General features: G+C 43.3%; 1 protein-coding gene across 2 annotated transcripts in view; it reads right to left on the bottom strand.

Annotated features, from left to right (window-relative positions):
- chd1 (chromodomain helicase DNA binding protein 1) overlaps nt 1-22,209 on the bottom strand; it is a 36,181-nt gene that overhangs the window by 1,805 nt on the left and 12,167 nt on the right. For both annotated transcript variants that reach the window (XM_069168940.1, XM_069168942.1), the window contains exons 20-35: nt 22,079-22,175; nt 21,190-21,285; nt 20,914-21,090; nt 19,726-19,886; nt 19,603-19,644; nt 19,388-19,521; nt 18,287-18,425; nt 17,518-17,668; nt 16,768-16,890; nt 16,348-16,491; nt 15,985-16,266; nt 15,762-15,893; nt 14,652-14,830; nt 14,437-14,536; nt 14,302-14,353; nt 13,959-14,220 (exon numbers count right to left, since the gene is read on the bottom strand). In XM_069168940.1, the coding sequence (XP_069025041.1) occupies nt 13,959-14,220; nt 14,302-14,353; nt 14,437-14,536; nt 14,652-14,830; nt 15,762-15,893; nt 15,985-16,266; nt 16,348-16,491; nt 16,768-16,890; nt 17,518-17,668; nt 18,287-18,425; nt 19,388-19,521; nt 19,603-19,644; nt 19,726-19,886; nt 20,914-21,090; nt 21,190-21,285; nt 22,079-22,175 (2,271 nt within the window). The remainder of the gene's footprint in view (nt 1-13,958; nt 14,221-14,301; nt 14,354-14,436; nt 14,537-14,651; nt 14,831-15,761; nt 15,894-15,984; nt 16,267-16,347; nt 16,492-16,767; nt 16,891-17,517; nt 17,669-18,286; nt 18,426-19,387; nt 19,522-19,602; nt 19,645-19,725; nt 19,887-20,913; nt 21,091-21,189; nt 21,286-22,078; nt 22,176-22,209) is intronic.

Here is a 22,209-nt window from a genome sequence, read left to right as displayed (position 1 = left end):
GACCAAACTTTCACGTCAACGCCTTCAGGAAGTGACCAAACTTTAAGGTCAACGCCTTCAGGAAGTGACCAAACTTTAACTTCAACGCCTTCAGGAAGTGATCAAACTTTAACGTCTTCGGGAAGTGACCAAACTTTAACGTTAAAGCCTTCGGGAAGTGACCAAACTTTAACGACAACGTCTTCAGGAAGTGATCAAACTTTAAAGTCAATGTCTTCAGGAAGTGACCAAACTTTAAAGTCAATGTCTTCAGGAAGTGACCAAACTTTAACATTAAAGCCTTCGGGAAGTGACCAAACTTTAACGACAACGCCTTCAGGAAGTGACCAAACTTTAAGGTCAACGCCTTCAGGAAGTGACCAAACTTTCACGTCAACGCCTTCAGGAAGTGACCAAACTTTCACGTCAACGCCTTCAGGAAGTGACCAAACTTTCACGTCAACGCCTTCAGGAAGTGACCAAACTTTAACGTTAAAGCCTTCGGGAAGTGACCAAACTTTAACGACAACGCCTTCAGTAAGTGATCAAACTTTAATGTCTTCGGGAAGTGATCAAACTTTCACGTCAAAGCCTTCGGGAAGTGACCAAACTTTAACGTTAAAGCCTTCGGGAAGTGACCAAACTTTAACGACAACGTCTTCAGGAAGTGATCAAACTTTAAAGTCAATGTCTTCAGGAAGTGACCAAACTTTAAAGTCAATGTCTTCAGGAAGTGACCAAACTTTAACATTAAAGCCTTCGGGAAGTGACCAAACTTTAACGACAACGCCTTCAGGAAGTGACCAAACTTTAAGGTCAACGCCTTCAGGAAGTGACCAAACTTTCACGTCAACGCCTTCAGGAAGTGACCAAACTTTCACGTCAACGCCTTCAGGAAGTGACCAAACTTTCACGTCAACGCCTTCAGGAAGTGACCAAACTTTCACGTCAACGTCTTCAGGAAGTGATCAAACTTTAAAGTCAACGTCTTCAGGAAGTGACCAAACTTTAAAGTCAATGTCTTCAGGAAGTGACCAAACTTTAACATTAAAGCCTTCGGGAAGTGACCAAACTTTAACGACAACGCCTTCAGGAAGTGATCAAACTTTAACGTCTTCGGGAAGTGATCAAACTTTCACGTCAAAGCCTTCAGGAAGTGACCAAACTTTAAGGTCAACGCCTTCAGGAAGTGACCAAACTTTAACGTCAACGCCTTCAGGAAGTGACCAAACTTTAACGTCAAAGCCTTCAGGAAGTGACCAAACTTTAACGTTAAAGCCTTCAGGAAGTGACCAAACTTTAACGTTAAAGCCTTCAGGAAGTGACCAAACTTTAAAGTCAATGTCTTCAGGAAGTGACCAAACTTTAACATTAAAGCCTTCGGGAAGTGACCAAACTTTAACGACAACGCCTTCAGGAAGTGATCAAACTTTAACGTTAAAGCCTTCAGGAAGTGATCAAACTTTAAAGTCAACGTCTTCAGGAAGTGACCAAACTTTAAAGTCAATGTCTTCAGGAAGTGACCAAACTTTAACATTAAAGCCTTCGGGAAGTGACCAAACTTTAACGACAACGCCTTCAGGAAGTGATCAAACTTTAACGTCTTCGGGAAGTGACCAAACTTTAACGACAACGCCTTCAGGAAGTGATCAAACTTTAACGTCTTCGGGAAGTGATCAAACTTTCACGTCAAAGCCTTCGGGAAGTGACCAAACTTTAACGTTAAAGCCTTCGGGAAGTGACCAAACTTTAACGACAACGCCTTCAGGAAGTGATCAAACTTTCACGTCAACACCTTCAGGAAGTGACCAAACTTTAACATTAAAGCCTTCGGGAAGTGACCAAACTTTAACGTTAAAGCCTTCAGGAAGTGACCAAACTTTAACGTCAACGTCTTCAGGAAGTGATCAAACTTTAAAGTCAACGTCTTCAGGAAGTGACAAAACTTTAAAGCCAACGCCTTCAGGAAGTGACCAAACTTTAACGTCAACGCCTTCAGGAAGTGACCAAACTTTAACGTCAACACCTTCAGGAAGTGACCAAACTTTAACGTCAACGCCTTCAGGAAGTGACCAAACTTTAACGTCAACGTCTTCGGGAAGTGATCAAACTTTAAAGTCAACGCCTTCAGGAAGTGACCAAACTTTAAGGTCAACGCCTTCAGGAAGTGACCAAACTTTAACGTCAACGCCTTCAGGAAGTGACCAAACTTTAACGTCAAAGCCTTCAGGAAGTGACCAAACTTTAACGTTAAAGCCTTCAGGAAGTGACCAAACTTTAACGTTAAAGCCTTCAGGAAGTGACCAAACTTTAACGTCAACGTCTTCAGGAAGTGACCAAACTTTAACATTAAAGCCTTCGGGAAGTGACCAAACTTTAACGACAACGCCTTCAGGAAGTGATCAAACTTTAACGTCTTCAGGAAGTGATCAAACTTTAACGTCTTCAGGAAGTGATCAAACTTTCACGTCAAAGCCTTCAGGAAGTGACCAAACTTTCACGTCAACGCCTTCAGGAAGTGACCAAACTTTCACGTCAACGCCTTCAGGAAGTGACCAAACTTTAACGTTAAAGCCTTCAGGAAGTGACCAAACTTTAACGTCAACGTCTTCAGGAAGTGACCAAACTTTAAATTCAACGTCTTCAGGAAGTGATCAAACTTTAACGTTAAGGCCTTCAGGAAGTGACCAAACTTTAACGTCAAAGCCTTCAGGAAGTGACCAAACTTTAACGTCTTCAGGAAGTGAACAAACTTCAACGTCAACGCCTTCAGGAAGTGACCAAACTTTAACGTCAAAGCCTTCGGGAAGTGACCAAACTTTAACGTTAAAGCCTTCGGGAAGTGACCAAACTTCAACGTCAACGCCTTCAGGAAGTGACCAAACTTTAACGTCAAAGCCTTCGGGAAGTGACCAAACTTCAACGTCAACGCCTTCAGGAAGTGACCAAACTTTAACGTTAAAGCCTTCGGGAAGTGACCAAACTTTAACGACAACGTCTTCAGGAAGTGACCAAACTTTCACGTCAACACCTTCAGGAAGTGACCAAACTTTAACGTTAAAGCCTTCAGTAAGTGATCAAACTTTAACGTCAACGCCTTCAGTAAGTGATCAAACTTTAACGTCAACGCCTTCAGTAAGTGATCAAACTTTAATGTCTTCGGGAAGTGATCAAACTTTCACGTCAAAGCCTTCGGGAAGTGACCAAACTTTAACGTTAAAGCCTTCGGGAAGTGACCAAACTTTAACGACAACGTCTTCAGGAAGTGATCAAACTTTAAAGTCAATGTCTTCAGGAAGTGACCAAACTTTAAAGTCAATGTCTTCAGGAAGTGACCAAACTTTAACATTAAAGCCTTCGGGAAGTGACCAAACTTTAACGACAACGCCTTCAGGAAGTGACCAAACTTTAAGGTCAACGCCTTCAGGAAGTGACCAAACTTTCACGTCAACGCCTTCAGGAAGTGACCAAACTTTCACGTCAACGCCTTCAGGAAGTGACCAAACTTTCACGTCAACGCCTTCAGGAAGTGACCAAACTTTCACGTCAACGTCTTCAGGAAGTGATCAAACTTTAAAGTCAACGTCTTCAGGAAGTGACCAAACTTTAAAGTCAATGTCTTCAGGAAGTGACCAAACTTTAACATTAAAGCCTTCGGGAAGTGACCAAACTTTAACGACAACGCCTTCAGGAAGTGATCAAACTTTAACGTCTTCGGGAAGTGATCAAACTTTCACGTCAAAGCCTTCGGGAAGTGACCAAACTTTAACGTTAAAGCCTTCGGGAAGTGACCAAACTTTAACGACAACGCCTTCAGGAAGTGACCAAACTTTAACGTTAAAGCCTTCAGGAAGTGACCAAACTTTAACGTCAACGTCTTCAGGAAGTGACCAAACTTTAAAGTCAACGTCTTCAGGAAGTGATCAAACTTTAACGTTAAGGCCTTCAGGAAGTGACCAAACTTTAACGTCAAAGCCTTCAGGAAGTGACCAAACTTTAACGTCTTCAGGAAGTGAACAAACTTCAACGTCAACGCCTTCAGGAAGTGACCAAACTTTAACGTCAAAGCCTTCGGGAAGTGACCAAACTTTAACGTTAAAGCCTTCGGGAAGTGACCAAACTTCAACGTCAACGCCTTCAGGAAGTGACCAAACTTTAACGTCAAAGCCTTCGGGAAGTGACCAAACTTCAACGTCAACGCCTTCAGGAAGTGACCAAACTTTAACGTTAAAGCCTTCGGGAAGTGACCAAACTTTAACGACAACGTCTTCAGGAAGTGACCAAACTTTCACGTCAACACCTTCAGGAAGTGACCAAACTTTAACGTTAAAGCCTTCGGGAAGTGACCAAACTTTAACGTCAACGCCTTCAGTAAGTGATCAAACTTTAATGTCTTCGGGAAGTGATCAAACTTTCACGTCAAAGCCTTCGGGAAGTGACCAAACTTTAACGTTAAAGCCTTCGGGAAGTGACCAAACTTTAACGACAACGTCTTCAGGAAGTGATCAAACTTTAAAGTCAATGTCTTCAGGAAGTGACCAAACTTTAAAGTCAATGTCTTCAGGAAGTGACCAAACTTTAACATTAAAGCCTTCGGGAAGTGACCAAACTTTAACGACAACGCCTTCAGGAAGTGACCAAACTTTAAGGTCAACGCCTTCAGGAAGTGACCAAACTTTCACGTCAACGCCTTCAGGAAGTGACCAAACTTTCACGTCAACGCCTTCAGGAAGTGACCAAACTTTCACGTCAACGCCTTCAGGAAGTGACCAAACTTTCACGTCAACGTCTTCAGGAAGTGATCAAACTTTAAAGTCAACGTCTTCAGGAAGTGACCAAACTTTAAAGTCAATGTCTTCAGGAAGTGACCAAACTTTAACATTAAAGCCTTCGGGAAGTGACCAAACTTTAACGACAACGCCTTCAGGAAGTGATCAAACTTTAACGTCTTCGGGAAGTGATCAAACTTTCACGTCAAAGCCTTCGGGAAGTGACCAAACTTTAACGTTAAAGCCTTCGGGAAGTGACCAAACTTTAACGACAACGCCTTCAGGAAGTGATCAAACTTTCACGTCAACACCTTCAGGAAGTGACCAAACTTTAACATTAAAGCCTTCGGGAAGTGACCAAACTTTAACGTTAAAGCCTTCAGGAAGTGACCAAACTTTAACGTCAACGTCTTCAGGAAGTGATCAAACTTTAAAGTCAACGTCTTCAGGAAGTGACAAAACTTTAAAGCCAACGCCTTCAGGAAGTGACCAAACTTTAACGTCAACGCCTTCAGGAAGTGACCAAACTTTAACGTCAACACCTTCAGGAAGTGACCAAACTTTAACGTCAACGCCTTCAGGAAGTGACCAAACTTTAACGTCAACGTCTTCGGGAAGTGATCAAACTTTAAAGTCAACGCCTTCAGGAAGTGACCAAACTTTAAGGTCAACGCCTTCAGGAAGTGACCAAACTTTAACGTCAACGCCTTCAGGAAGTGACCAAACTTTAACGTCAAAGCCTTCAGGAAGTGACCAAACTTTAACGTTAAAGCCTTCAGGAAGTGACCAAACTTTAACGTTAAAGCCTTCAGGAAGTGACCAAACTTTAACGTCAACGTCTTCAGGAAGTGATCAAACTTTAAAGTCAACGTCTTCAGGAAGTGACCAAACTTTAACATTAAAGCCTTCGGGAAGTGACCAAACTTTAACGACAACGCCTTCAGGAAGTGATCAAACTTTAACGTCTTCAGGAAGTGATCAAACTTTAACGTCTTCAGGAAGTGACCAAACTTTCACGTCAACGCCTTCAGGAAGTGACCAAACTTTAACGTTAAAGCCTTCAGGAAGTGACCAAACTTTAACGTCAACGTCTTCAGGAAGTGACCAAACTTTAAAGTCAACGCCTTCAGGAAGTGACCAAACTTTAACGTCAACGCCTTCAGGAAGTGACCAAACTTTAACGTCAACGCCTTCAGGAAGTGACCAAACTTTAACGTCAACGCCTTCAGGAAGTGACCAAACTTTAACGTCAACGTCTTCGGGAAGTGATCAAACTTTAAAGTCAAGGTCTTCAGGAAGTGACCAAACTTTAACGTCAACGCCTTCAGGAAGTGACCAAACTTTAACGTCAAAGCCTTCAGGAAGTGACCAAACTTTAACGTTAAAGCCTTCAGGAAGTGACCAAACTTTAACGTCAAAGCCTTCAGGAAGTGACCAAACTTTAACGTCAACGCCTTCAGGAAGTGACCAAACTTTAACGTCAAAGCCTTCAGGAAGTGACCAAACTTTAACGTTAAAGCCTTCAGGAAGTGACCAAACTTTAACGTCAACGCCTTCAGGAAGTGACCAAACTTTAACGTCAACGCCTTCGGGAAGTGACCAAACTTTAACGTCAACATCTTCGGGAAGTGATCAAACTTTAAAGTCAAGGTCTTCAGGAAGTGACCAAACTTTAAAGTCAACGCCTTCAGGAAGTGACCAAACTTTAAGGTCAACGCCTTCAGGAAGTGACCAAACTTTAAGGTCAACGCCTTCAGGAAGTGACCAAACTTTAACGTCAAAGCCTTCAGGAAGTGACCAAACTTTAACGTCAAAGCCTTCAGGAAGTGACCAAACTTTAACGTCAAAGCCTTCAGGAAGTGACCAAACTTTAACGTCAACGCCTTCAGGAAGTGACCAAACTTTAACGTCAAAGCCTTCAGGAAGTGACCAAACTTTAACATTAAAGCCTTCAGGAAGTGACCAAACTTTAAAGTCAACGCCTTCAGGAAGTGACCAAACTTTAAAGTCAACGCCTTCAGGAAGTGACCAAACTTTAACGTCAACGCCTTCAGGAAGTGACCAAACTTTAACGTTAAAGCCTTCAGGAAGTGACCAAACTTTAACGTCAACGTCTTCAGGAAGTGACCAAACTTTAACGTCAACGCCTTCAGGAAGTGACCAAACTTTAACGTCAACGCCTTCAGGAAGTGACCAAACTTTAACGTCAACGTCTTCGGGAAGTGACCAAACTTTAACGTCAACGTCTTCGGGAAGTGACCAAACTTTAAAGTCAAGGTCTTCAGGAAGTGACCAAACTTTAAAGTCAACGCCTTCAGGAAGTGACCAAACTTTAAGGTCAACGCCTTCAGGAAGTGACCAAACTTTAAGGTCAACGCCTTCAGGAAGTGACCAAACTTTAAGGTCAACGCCTTCAGGAAGTGACCAAACTTTAACGTCAACGCCTTCAGGAAGTGACCAAACTTTAAGGTCAACGCCTTCAGGAAGTGACCAAACTTTAACGTCAACGCCTTCAGGAAGTGATCAAACTTTAACGTCAACGCCTTCAGGAAGTGACCAAACTTTAACGTCAACGCCTTCAGGAAGTGACCAAACTTTAACGTTAAAGCCTTCAGGAAGTGACCAAACTTTAACGTCAACGTCTTCAGGAAGTGATCAAACTTTAAAGTCAACGTCTTCAGGAAGTGACCAAACTTTAACGTCAACGCCTTCGGGAAGTGACCAAACTTTAACGTCAACGTCTTCGGGAAGTGATCAAACTTTAAAGTCAAGGTCTTCAGGAAGTGACCAAACTTTAAAGTCAACGCCTTCAGGAAGTGACCAAACTTTAAAGTCAACGCCTTCAGGAAGTGACCAAACTTTAACGTCAACGCCTTCAGGAAGTGACCAAACTTTAAGGTCAAAGCCTTCAGGAAGTGACCAAACTTTAACGTTAAAGCCTTCAGGAAGTGATCAAACTTTAAAGTCAACGTCTTCAGGAAGTGATCAAACTTTAAAGTCAACGTCTTCAGGAAGTGACCAAACTTTAACGTCAACGTCTTCAGGAAGTGACCAAACTTTAACGTCAACGCCTTCAGGAAGTGATCAAACTTTAACGTCAACGCCTTCAGGAAGTGATCAAACTTTAAAGTCAACGTCTTCAGGAAGTGACCAAACTTTAACGTCAACGTCTTCAGGAAGTGACCAAACTTTAACGTCAATGTCTTCAGGAAGTGACCAAACTTTAACGTCAACGTCTTCAGGAAGTGACCAAACTTTAACGTCAACGCCTTCAGGAAGTGACCAAACTTTCACGTCAACGCCTTCAGGAAGTGACCAAACTTTAACGTCAACGTCTTCAGGAAGTGACCAAACTTTAACGTCAACGCCTTCAGGAAGTGACCAAACTTTAACGTTAAAGCCTTCAGGAAGTGACCAAACTTTAACGTCAACGTCTTCAGGAAGTGACCAAACTTTAACGTCAACGTCTTCAGGAAGTGATCAAACTTTAAAGTCAACGTCTTCAGGAAGTGACCAAACTTTAACGTCAACGCCTTCGGGAAGTGACCAAACTTTAACGTCAACGTCTTCGGGAAGTGATCAAACTTTAAAGTCAAGGTCTTCAGGAAGTGACCAAACTTTAAAGTCAACGCCTTCAGGAAGTGACCAAACTTTAAAGTCAACGCCTTCAGGAAGTGACCAAACTTTAACGTCAACGCCTTCAGGAAGTGACCAAACTTTAAGGTCAACGCCTTCAGGAAGTGACCAAACTTTAACGTCAACGCCTTCAGGAAGTGACCAAACTTTAACGTCAAAGCCTTCAGGAAGTGACCAAACTTTAACGTTAAAGCCTTCAGGAAGTGACCAAACTTTAATGTCAACGCCTTCAGGAAGTGACCAAACTTTAACGTCAACGCCTTCAGGAAGTGACCAAACTTTAAAGTCAACGTCTTCAGGAAGTGATCAAACTTTAACGTCAACGCCTTCGGGAAGTGACCAAACTTTAACGTCAACGCCTTCGGGAAGTGACCAAACTTTAACGTCAACGTCTTCGGGAAGTGATCAAACTTTAAAGTCAAGGTCTTCAGGAAGTGACCAAACTTTAAAGTCAACGCCTTCAGGAAGTGACCAAACTTTAAGGTCAACGCCTTCAGGAAGTGACCAAACTTTAACGTCAACGCCTTCAGGAAGTGACCAAACTTTAACGTCAACGCCTTCAGGAAGTGACCAAACTTTAACGTCAACGCCTTCAGGAAGTGATCAAACTTTAAAGTCAAAGCCTTCAGGAAGTGACCAAACTTTAACGTTAAAGCCTTCAGGAAGTGACCAAACTTTAACGTCAAAGCCTTCAGGAAGTGACCAAACTTTAACGTCAACGCCTTCAGGAAGTGACCAAACTTTAACGTCAAAGCCTTCAGGAAGTGACCAAACTTTAACGTTAAAGCCTTCAGGAAGTGACCAAACTTTAACGTTAAAGCCTTCAGGAAGTGACCAAACTTTAACGTCAAAGCCTTCAGGAAGTGACCAAACTTTAACGTTAAAGCCTTCAGGAAGTGATCAAACTTTAAAGTCAACGTCTTCAGGAAGTGATCAAACTTTAAAGTCAACGTCTTCAGGAAGTGACCAAACTTTAACGTCAACGTCTTCAGGAAGTGACCAAACTTTAACGTCAACGCCTTCAGGAAGTGATCAAACTTTAACGTCAACGCCTTCAGGAAGTGATCAAACTTTAAAGTCAACGTCTTCAGGAAGTGACCAAACTTTAACGTCAACGTCTTCAGGAAGTGACCAAACTTTAACGTCAATGTCTTCAGGAAGTGACCAAACTTTAACGTCAACGTCTTCAGGAAGTGACCAAACTTTCACGTCAACGCCTTCAGGAAGTGACCAAACTTTCACGTCAACGCCTTCAGGAAGTGACCAAACTTTAACGTCAACGTCTTCAGGAAGTGACCAAACTTTCACGTCAACGCCTTCAGGAAGTGACCAAACTTTAACGTCAACGTCTTCAGGAAGTGATCAAACTTTAACGTCAACGTCTTCAGGAAGTGACCAAACTTTAAAATCAATGTCTTCAGGAAGTGACCAAACTTTAACGTCAAAGCCTTCAGGAAGTGACCAAACTTTAACGTCAAAGCCTTCAGGAAGTGACCAAACTTTAACATCAAAGCCTTCAGGAAGTGACCAAACTTTAACGTCAACGCCTTCAGGAAGTGACCAAACTTTAACGTCAACGCCTTCAGGAAGTGACCAAACTTTAACGTTAAAGCCTTCAGGAAGTGACCAAACTTTAACGTCAACGCCTTCAGGAAGTGATCAAACTTTAAAGTCAACGTCTTCAGGAAGTGACCAAACTTTAACGTCAACGCCTTCAGGAAGTGACCAAACTTTAACGTTAAAGCCTTCAGGAAGTGACCAAACTTTAACGTCAACGTCTTCAGGAAGTGACCAAACTTTAAAGTCAACGTCTTCAGGAAGTGATCAAACTTTAACGTCAACGCCTTCAGGAAGTGACCAAACTTTAACGTCAACGCCTTCAGGAAGTGACCAAACTTTAACGTCAACGTCTTCGGGAAGTGATCAAACTTTAAAGTCAAGGTCTTCAGGAAGTGACCAAACTTTAAAGTCAACGCCTTCAGGAAGTGACCAAACTTTAAGGTCAACGCCTTCAGGAAGTGACCAAACTTTAACGTCAACGCCTTCAGGAAGTGACCAAACTTTAACGTTAAAGCCTTCAGGAAGTGACCAAACTTTAAAGTCAACGTCTTCAGGAAGTGATCAAACTTTAACGTCAACGCCTTCAGGAAGTGACCAAACTTTAACGTCAACGCCTTCAGGAAGTGACCAAACTTTAACGTCAACGCCTTCAGGAAGTGACCAAACTTTAACATCAACGTCTTCAGGAAGTGATCAAACTTTAAAGTCAACGTCTTCAGGAAGTGATCAAACTTTAAAGTCAATGTCTTCAGGAAGTGACCAAACTTTAACGTCAACGCCTTCAGGAAGTGACCAAACTTTAACGTCAACGCCTTCAGGAAGTGATCAAACTTTAAAGTCAATGTCTTCAGGAAGTGACCAAACTTTAACGTCAACGCCTTCAGGAAGTGACCAAACTTTAACGTCAACGCCTTCAGGAAGTGACCAAACTTTAACGTCAAAGCCTTCAGGAAGTGACCAAACTTTAACGTTAAAGCCTTCAGGAAGTGACCAAACTTTAACGTTAAAGCCTTCAGGAAGTGACCAAACTTTAACGTCAAAGCCTTCAGGAAGTGACCAAACTTTAACATCAACGTCTTCAGGAAGTGATCAAACTTTAAAGTCAACGTCTTCAGGAAGTGATCAAACTTTAAAGTCAATGTCTTCAGGAAGTGACCAAACTTTAACGTCAACGCCTTCAGGAAGTGACCAAACTTTAACGTCAACGTCTTCGGGAAGTGATCAAACTTTAAAGTCAAGGTCTTCAGGAAGTGACCAAACTTTAAAGTCAACGTCTTCAGGAAGTGACCAAACTTTAAAGTCAACATCTTCGGGAAGTGACCAAACTTTAACGTCAAAGCCTTCGGGAAGTGACCAAACTTTAACGTCAACGCCTTCAGGAAGTGATCAAACTTTAACGTCTTCGGGAAGTGACCAAACTTTAACGTCAAAGCCTTCGGGAAGTGACCAAACTTTAACGTCAACGCCTTCAGGAAGTGACCAAACTTTAACGTCAAAGCCTTCAGGAAGTGACCAAACTTCAACGTCAACGTCTTCAGGAAGTGACCAAACTTTAACGTCAAAGCCTTCAGTAAGTGACCAAACTTCAACGTCAAAGCCTTCGGGAAGTGACCAAACTTTAACGTCAACGCCTTCAGGAAGTGATCAAACTTTAACATCAACATCTTTAGGAAGTGGAGCTCAGAGGTGAAGACAGTGAATCTTTCTCCTGAACAACGACTGCAAACTAAATCACTTCTAACACTTAGAAATCACGGACAGGATTTCACAAAGTCACACAAGCTGGTGTCCACATACCAACACTCACTATAAATGCAGTTCACTCTGAGCATCTGGATGGAGCACTAATAACGCTCCAAAACACAGGTGTGAAAAGATGGACAGGTGAGACATCATATTGCTCATGATAATACCGCCATCATTTTTCAGACGATTAAAAAAAAACATTATATCGTGATAAAGGCGATTTTCCGACCTGAAGACGTAATGACTTCATACTGTTACGCAGAGGAACTGTATGACGTACGTCTGCAATCTCACACACACGCACGCACGCACACACACGCACGCACACACACACGCACGCACACACACACACACACACACACACACACACACACACACACACACACACACGTTGAGGTGAATGACTCAACACGAAACAAAAGTGCAACAAAATCCAGAAACTACGTTATTAATGGACAAACGGCGACGCTGAACGTCAGAAAATGTTTGAATCTGCCGACGGCGGTGAGGAAGTAGTTGGAACCGCTGCACCTCCACATCTGTTCACAGGGTCTGAATCTCACTTTATGTTTATATATCGGATGGAATAATGTTACGTTTATGCTGACATATAAATCTATTACACTAATTTTGTTAAAATTGTATGTTATTAATTTAATAACCAAATATTTTTCAGTATTTTGTCTCAATTATTCCCAAAAAATCATATATTGTGATATTATTTTAGAGCTATATCGCCTAGACTTACAGAGGGCACAAGAACACACTGAATTCTGGGTAAAATAGTTAAAGCTGCAGACATGTTGGCAGGTGACGTTAAAAAAAAAAAAAAAAAAAAGGAACTGCACTACTCTGGTTCCTTTTCAGCAGCTTTCTTCTGTGACACCACGTTGACCGTCCGTCCAGGAGATCAGAAATAATCAACGCAAACTCCACAATATTTGTGGTAGCTTGCAATTTTTTTAATTACCATAATATTTCCGCAAAAATCATCGTCATCAGAATCTGAGCTGAAAGTATTAACGACATAAAGTAAATCTTTTCAAATAAAACTCACTTCATTAACAATAACTCTTCATTTCCAACCAGAAAATCTCTGCTCCTGTTTTCATCTCCAAATAAAACTGTTCACCGGAGAAACAGGAACAAGAGGAGAAACAGGAAGTGACGGGGTTTGTGGGAAATGTGTTCTTCACATTAAAATGATGTGATTAAATGTTTGTGATCAGAGGAAGTGATTCCATATTACTGGATGTTAAATGAGTTTTCTCCACACGTCCAGTTGTCAGAGACGTCTCTTTGTTTGTTTCATCCAGCAGGTCTATGTGTTGAATGAACATGAATTAAACAGCATCTAAAGCTCTTATTTTGAAAGGCTGATGTAGTCCTTGTTTCTAGATTCCAGTCACAGATGGTCTGTTCTGGAAACATACGCAGCTTTTAGGACCTTTTAAGGAGCTTTTATCTCCACGGTTCTCTAAGTTCAATAAATACATAAAAGAATATTTCTGTGATGTGCAGCAGGATTATTATCAAAAGGAAGTGATTACACATTTATTACTTTATCAGGTAGTGCTTAAAAAAACATTTTTCTTTATTGACTTGCCATTTTTTCTACAATTTTACTGCAAAAAACTCACTTAAAACTCCACAAATTACATCGACATTTTGGAGAAAATTCGATGCAAAATCAAACATTTTTGATCGCAACAATCATAAAAACTTTGAGCTGTTAAATTGAGAATCCAGTCTAAGACGGAATCAAGGCTGCGTGTTTGTTCTCTGTTCGAGAAAAAAAGCTTCAAAACTTCAGGACTCTTTAAATTAAATTGTTAAATTAAAGAGATTAATATCGTACAATATGACAGATACTTCTGAATGTGTTTATCTGAGGCCTGCTGCCTCTTCTTCCTCTGTGCCACAGAGCTCCACATCATCATCATCACCACCACCACTTTATCTGGACTAAGTCCTGCACACGCTGTCCTGCTCCCTCAGTCACTACAGAAAGAAACGAGGATTAATCCGCTGCTGAAAATAGTCATCAAACACACCCGAGTCACAGGTCTACCGTAGCCAGCTGTTCAGAGGATGACATCATGACATCATACTTCAGCAGAGAGCAGCGGACAAAAAGACACGAGGGCTGAGAGACGGACTAAGACTCTGTTGCATGTGGACAAACAGATTAATAAGACTTCTACCCTTCATGTGATGGTCCTAACATTAACGCCGGCATCACACGATGACATCATCGCCGTCCCTCACCTGTCCTGTCTGTCTCTGTCTCTGTCCCGGCTGTCCGGTCTGTAGTGGTCTCTGTCCCGGTGGTCTTTGCCGTTGCTGAAGGAGGAGTACGGCCTCTTCCTGGACTCCCCCGCCGAGGTCTTCCTGTGGGACTCGGAGCCGTGCCTCTCCTTGCTGCTGCTGCTGTTGTCGTGGTAACGGGCCGACGGCGGATGCCTGTCGGAGCTGTAGCTGTCCCTGCTGCTGTCGTCCTGGTGCGAGTTGTCCTTCAGCCTCTCGATGTCTGAGGACAGAGAGCAGAGCGAGAGGTGAGCGGCGGCGGCTTGGACTCGGGCGGCGCTGCGTCGGCGGGAGATCGGCGTACCTGCGTGTTTGTAGCCGTGGGCGTTCCCTCCTCTGGTGTTCTGCTCCATCGCCTGAGGAAGCACATCATCACCATCATCATCAGGGGACATCACATCTCACAGCGAGGACGGCACAATGATTGACAGCTACGTACCTGGGCGTTCTCCTGCCTCTTCTTGATCGCATGCTTGTACAGTTTGTGGAGTTTTCTGGCGTCGAACTCGGTGAACTTGGAGACGAATATCCACAAGTTTCTGTAGGAGACGAACACATGCAGCGTAAAGAGGGAGGGATTCAAGTCCTGAGACAGCCCGCCTGTTCAACACGACAAACATCCTCAGTGCAGGTTTTAGGGAACATGCCACTCACTTTCTCCACTGTTTGATGAGCTCGGGGTTGGAGTACTCCTTCAGACACTCGGTGATGTGGTCTCCGATCTTGATGAGGCACTGCCGGGTGTGTTCCAGCTGCTCGCGCTCCGACAGTCCTTTCTCCGGCCTGTCCAGCTGCTTCAGGGCTGCTTTCACCGGCCGCATCCTCTCCTTACACTGCAACAGGTAAACAACAGCACATCCAGACGCTTTAGTAACGCTCGTGGTGCAGGTGTGTCCACACCGGGGGAACTTAGAAGCTTTTAAGTTCCTATAACTCTGTTTTGTGGGACTTTTTTAGCTCCTCCCTCTGCCTGGTTACTCTCCCCATCAGTGATGTCATCAACCATCAGTGATGTCATCAACCATCAGTGATGTCATCAACCATCAGTGATGTCATCGTTGGTTTGTGAACATTATGAATCCTCCAGTTCAGATTCTGTCCGTCACCATCTTGCTAGTTCGGAGAGGTTTGGAGCAGGAAGTGACCATATTTGGACGAGCTGGGGGAGGAGCCAGCGGTGGATCTGACTAATCTGATTGGAATCCTGACGATACTACGTCCCGCCCACCGACAGCTGTAACCTGACTGCACCACAGGCCTGTCAATCAAACAGACATGCCCCCCAAAAACAGGTCTTCTTGAATCTTCTTTTCTAATGAATGAGGGATTATTTTCAGATGGACCTCCAGAAAACTAAGAAGAAGGAGTGACTTTAGCTAACAACACCGAGATAACTGGTCAATAAAAATAATAAATGTTTATTGACTACAGCAACCAACGAAGCCTTTTAAAACAACCGAAGAGAGTTTCAACTGGAGGGACACAACACTGAGAAATGGGCCGACAACAAATGTGCCGGTTTTATTAAGCCGATAGACTAACTGAACAGTAAATGAATCAGTGATGTAATCATGAGCGATCTGACCGTTCTGTTTGTTTTTATTGGTCCTCTTGAATTTAACACGCTTTGGATCTTCTATCATGTAACAGGAAAGTCCTGAGAACTGTTTGGTCCAAAAACACCGTATATGTGCTGCGCTGAGACTTGAGAAGAGTAACATGTGTGAGGAAGAGGAGGAAGAGGAGGAGGAGGAGGAGACCCACCACACTGAAGGTCCTCTGGTCCAGCTCCTCGGACTCCTCGGACCCCGGCACGCTCTCTCCGCTCGCCGTGTTGTGGATCGGCACGTCGGATGCCTTCTTGGTCCGATCTCGTACCTCCGGCTTCACCTCGTTCTGAGGAAAAGGATCGAGAGGTAACGATCAGTGTCCTGCTCCGTGAACAGAAGGACGACGTCCACCGAGGACACGGAGCCTCGCGTCTCACCTTGTCCGAGCTCTCCTCCTGCTTGTGCACCGCCTCCTTCGTCTCCTTCTTCTCCTTCGTCTCCTTGGTCTCTTTGATGTCGCCGCTCTCCTCCTTCTTCTCCTTCTTCCCTTCCTTTTTCACCTCTTTCTCCTTCACCTCGCGCTCCCCCGATGAAGACAGCTCCTCCTGCTCGGGCTCCTCGTCGTCCTCGTCCTCGTCCTCTTCCTCCTCCTCCTCCTCCTTGATCACCACCCGCTCCGGTCGGCTGCGTCTGCTCGGCGTCTTCACCGGCGTGATCTCCTGCAGGGATCACAGCATGTTACCACATTACCTCCTTTTAAACAACAGCAGGCAGAACAGAAGCAGCCGATCCAACCGCACCTCCTCCTCCTCCTGCTCCTCCTCCTCGTCGGACCTCTTGTCCGATGGGACGTCCGAGGACGGGCTCTTCACCACCTCTTCGGTCTTGGCGGGCTTCAGGGTTTTGCTCTTTTTACTCCTGGGTTTCCTCTTGCGTGAGTTGGCCTGCAGGGAGAGACAGAGGTTGTGTTGACGTACATTACATTTCATTTAGCTGACGCTTTTATCCAAAGTGACTTACAACACACCGATGGTACACCATCGGGAGCAATTTAGGGTTCAGTGTCTTGCTCAAGGACACTTAGGCATGTGGACAGGAGGAGCTGGGGATCGAACCACCAACCTTCCGATTAGTGTGCAACCCACTCTACCGACTGAGCTACAGCCTTCCCTACATTTGAGTGACGGGTGCAGCAGTGATGAACATGAAGCTCCACTTACCGTCCCCGCTTGTTTCTGGGCTTCTTTCTTGGCCAGGTCCTTGCTCAGTAACTTGATGAGGTAGTCGGCTCTGGTCTGCAGCTGCTTGGCCTGCGGCTTCTTGTCAGGGTCGTCTGGTAGGAGCTGATCAGCGGGGGACACATTCATCAGAGACACATTCATCAGGGACACATGACGTTTCAATGGACACAGAAACACATAAATATCATAATAAATAACTTTTTCAACTCTAAGTGACCATATTTGGACGAGCTGGGGGAGGAGTCAGCGGTGGATCTCACCGATCTGATTGAAAACTTTACGATACTACGTCCCGCCCACCGATAGCTGTAACCTGACTGCACCACAGGCCTGTCAATCAAACAGACACGCCCCCAAAAACAGGTCTTCTTGAATCTTCTTTTCTAATGAATGAGGGATTATTTTCAGATGGACCTCCAGAAAACTAATAAGAAGGAGTGACTTTAGCTAACAACACCGAGATAACTGATGGACACATTTTATTCACTTTGGATTTGATGAGAGAAGTTGAATGGGAGTCTGTTTGAAAGGAGCAGTGTGGAAGATTTAGTGTCATCTAGTGGTGAGGCTGCAGACTGCAACCAACTGAACACCCCGGATGCATCGTTTCTTCTTCTAAATAATATTATATAGTAATTTCTAAAATCTGTGTTTGCTGTTATGTCTTTGCAGAGCTCCGTGTAGTTCCTTTATTAATAGTATAATTATTGTTATTATCTCTGGACTCACCTTGTGTGTCAGGTTGAGATCCGGGTCCATCTTAATCATCTCCCAGCTGCCATATCCATATTCATAGATTCCTATGAGGAGGCTCGAGTCGTCCTCCTTCCCCCAATCAATGTCGAAGTGTGCTGCCTTCGAGTGGCACGGGATTATATACCTGATCGAACACACACAATTAAACACAGTTGTTAGTAATCCATCACACAACAATAACACCGTTGTCTGTTTTTCTTGTTTGTTTATATATATATACACACATAAAAAACTTTGCACTATTGTTTAGTTAAGTTTTAATTTAATTATTCGATCTTATTTTATTGTATATACTGTGCATTTTTATATTTAATATTTTTTACTGCTTTCCTGTATCTATAAATGCTGCTGTAGTGAAAAAAATTTCCCCTTGGGGATTAATAAAGTATCTACCTACCTACCTACCTACCTGTTATATTTAGCAACAGGGTTGGTGGATGGAGGAGAAATATGTTATTTATAGGCGTAATATATTCCCATATATAGCGTATTTGGAATAAAGATGAGAAACAATGTCACATATTAAAGAGTATAAATAAAGTCCGGCTCCGCTTTGGATTGGAATCTAATTTCGATACCGATATGTGAGTGTATAAAATAAAGGGCATATTATGTTCATTCTTGACGGCACTCGTGATCCTCCTTTTGTGATTTTTCTAAATACTGTGCAGTACTTTAATCCTGCGATACCACATACAAACACAGTAAACTAAGAAGCCCTTCGGAGCATCGGGAGTCTTACTTCTTTCTCTCCTCGGGGTCGGCAGGAATGGCCTTGTGCAGCGGCGCCAGCTCTTCTTCGTGGGAGATGACCAGCTTGGCGTTCACCTGGACTCCAGAGATCCTGAACGTCGGGCCTTTCACCTTCCCTCTTCTGCCGCCTGATGATCAAACACGAGCAAATTCATGATTTAACATCCGTTCAATCGTGTAAGAAGCGTTTTCAGTGTTTAGCAGGGTTTATATTGGTGCCATGTATTCTGGGTTTGAGGACGTCACCTCATGCATAGAAAAATTATAACAGACATTTTCCACAATTTTCTGATTTCTTGGACTAAATTGTTTCATCTTGAAAAATAATTTCCAATTTCAGTTCTACTTTTGAAACACAAAGCACACAACAACAACATCAACAACCACCTCACCACCCAACTCAGGGTGGGTAATATAGGCCTTAAATCCTATGACAATATTTCAGGTCAGTTTTGGAGTAAAAATATTCCTGATAATATGCCAGAATACCAGACTCCAACCCTGAATAACAAGACTGCTGCTTAACTGTTGAAATTCACATCATTAGTACAGAAAACACTCAGCTGAGTCTCTGCATCATTGTACACAGACTGATGCAGAATAATAGGATGCAAACTTTAACCAATGCAAAAAGGTCAAACTTGCTAACAGCTTGTCAGTAAAGTAAACGAAGGTTTTCAGTGTGTCCTACTCTTGTAGAATTTCTTGAGAAAGTGTTCAGAGGCCAGCAAACCTCTTGGTCTTTCCCTGCTGTGATTGAGCTTCACAACACCGATAGCCTGACTGAAGGATGTCGGTGCACCTCCCGACTGCTCTGGTATGTAGCTCTGATCTGCCCTGCAGCCTGTCTGACAGGACGAGAGCTGCAGCTCAAACAATGAGGCTAAAATGCTCATACTTCATTTTCCAGCAAATATTCTCAAAAAAGTCGATTAAATTTGTGGAGTTTTAAGTGAGTTTTTGCTTGAAGTTGCAGGAGGACAACGGGAATAAAAACCCATCATCTGAACACACCTGAAGTCCAGTCCTGAGATTAAACCTCATCACTTCTGTCTTTGTGTTCCTCCGAGACATGAAGGTGTTTGTTTACCTGAGGTCTTCTCTGGTCCACAGGGGTTTTCTCGGAGCGTCCTCACACATCCGTTATGAACCGTCTCTGCCAAACGTTTCAGGTCATGTTCGGACTTATCCACGAGTTCAGCGTCCCGAGCGATCGCGTCCAACCTGATGGGAGACGGCGTGGAGTCAGAGGACGCTGGGACATCTTGGTACTTAACAAGAACAGGAAGATGTCATGCAGCTCACCTTTCCAGCGGTCCCCCAAACTTTTTGTAGCTCTTGACAAACCTGTGGGGAGTTCAAAGACGTGTTAATAGGGAAGCGTGAAGATGAACAGCTACACAGGAAACTGGTTGTTGGTAGATTCACCTCCGGATCTCAGCATCACTGAAACCCTTGATGTTTTCTCGCGGGATGGTCCGAGGCCGTCCTCGTTTCTTTGGCCTCTTCCGGTCTGAGGGGGAGTCGCTGTCCGACCCGGAGTACCTCCTGTTCCTACTCTGCCGGCCTTCGCTAGCGTTAAAGCTTATCTGTTAACAAACGAGGACGGTCAACAAAAGGAAAAATAACAGGTACGAAAAAAAACTAAATTATGAGTCCTGAAGCCGTGTCTACATAGACGGTGTTGCATCAGTCAGTAGAGTGTGTTCAGCTGGTAGTCAGTCCCTCCAGGAAATCACAATCCTGCCATCGTAATAATTAATGCAAATTCAAGCAAACTCCACAATATTTTCAGGAACTTGAAACTTTTTTCCCCCAAAAACGTCGTCATTAGAATCTGAGCTGAAAGTATTAAAAGAAAGTAAATCTTTTCAAATAAAACTAACTTTATTAACAATAACTCTTCATTTCCAGTCAGAAAGTCCCTGTTCCTGTTTTCATCTCCAAATAAAATTCTGTTCACAGAGGAAACCGGAACAAGAGGAGAAACAGGAAGTGACGGGGTTTGTGGGAAATGTGTTCTTCACATTAAAATGATGTGATTAAATGTAGTCCTTGTATGTTTCTTTCTCGACTTGCAATTTTATTTTTTTATTTATTTATTATTATTTTTAAATTGCATTTTACAACAAAAAACAAAAAACAAAAAACAAAAAAATCACTTACAATTCCGCAAATTACATCACAATTTTTTTGGGAAAATCCCCCACAAAATCAAAAATTGTTGATCGCAAGAATCACAATAAAATTCTGTGAAACCCTGGAAGGACTGATTAGATGCAATGTTTGCGTACATTGTGTACTTGTTTGTGTACATTGTGTACCTGTTTGTGTACATACCTGTTTGGGTACATTGTGTACCTGTTTGTATACATTGTGTACCTGTTTGTGTATATTGTGTACATGTTTGTGTACATACCAGTTTGTGTACATTGTGTACACACCTGTTTGTGTACCTGTTTGTGTACATACCCGTTTGTGTATATTGTGTACATTGTGTATATTGTGTACCTGTTTGTGTACATACCTGTTTGTGTACATTGTGTATATTGTGTACCTGTTTGTGTACATACTTGTTTGTGTATATTGTGTACGTTGTGTATATTGTGTACATACCTGTTTGGCACAGTTCCTCATGCGAGGCAGCAGGTAAATCTCCTCCAGCTCCTTCTGTCTCTCCTCCTCCTCCATCCTCCTCCTCTGCTCCCCAGGGATGATGTCGTCCCAGCTCCTCTGGCTTCGCTCAGAGTCGATGTCGATCTCCTCTTCCTCCATCATGGAGAAGTTGGCCACCTGTCAGTGGATGAAGCGCTGTAACTAATGACCTGCTCAATAACAGCGGAGGACATTTTAAAATGGGGTTTTGTGGAAGAGGAGAACGAGTTTTCCAACCTTGAACTGAGACAGGAGCTCCTCCCCCACCGTGGAGGGTCCGGGGTCGTTCTCCCTCGTCTCCGCTCTCTTCAGGATCTCGTCGATGTCCATTTCCTGCAGCAGGACGAAGACATGTCAGAGTACAACGTGACTACGAACGGTTTTAGGAGGGTTTGATGTGGAACCGTCAGGATATACCTGGACGGAGCTTAACACTGTCACGTGACCGACACGTCGTCGACGCTGAGCGGATCAAACCTCCTAGTGAGGACGCGTGACATCATCATACGAACATGGATCACATGACTACACTGACAGGATGATGTAGGTGTACAAAACATATTTCATTTATCTTTGTTAACATGTCTACGCACCACTTACACCTATTTTATTTGATTGCTTTATTCTCAAAAGTTACAAAGGAAGAATGCATGCTGGGAAATGACCTCACTCCCTGTTAATCTGCTGATGCTGCCGTTTCCATGAAAACTCATCTTTCTTTCTTTCTTCTCTGTTGCATGTCAAACTTAATTGATTCGAACAAGTAGTTAATTGTTAGTGAATCACAAACTGCAGCTTCTCATCACGTCTCTGTAGTCGTGTAGTAAAAAAGTTTAAAACTGTGACTGCCCCCGTTTGACATTTTTATCCATCGATTCCTGATTCCTTCTGCAGAATGACAGCAAGCCTCAAATATACAGCCGGCGTCATTAAGAACGACCTTCACTGATCAAGTGAGCAGAGACTCCTGCAAAAGACGGTCTGAAACATTTAAACTCAGCTTGAATCCACAGAGGAACTATTGTAAAGATGTTGAACAAGCTGCCTCCAGAGATGCTTGAAGAACCGCTGCTCAAAGACTCTCTACTTTACTGAACTATTACTGGAAGTATTTTGAAGAACATACCTGAGGATCCTGCTCTTCGCCCTCCGGCTCTTTGAAAAGCTCCTCAGCACCAAACTTCAGGATGGCCGACAGCTCCTCCTTGTTGAACGGCGCTGAACTGCACACGATGAAACAGTCAGGTGAGATGTAGT

Source organism: Embiotoca jacksoni, unplaced genomic scaffold (genome assembly GCF_022577435.1).
Source record: "Embiotoca jacksoni isolate LCO1_2020_lvr unplaced genomic scaffold, fEmbJac1.0.p SCAF_42, whole genome shotgun sequence".
NCBI classification, from domain to species: Eukaryota; Metazoa; Chordata; class Actinopteri; family Embiotocidae; genus Embiotoca; species Embiotoca jacksoni.
The sequence above is the reverse complement of the archived record's forward strand: the minus strand, read 5'-3'. Positions and strand labels throughout refer to the sequence as shown.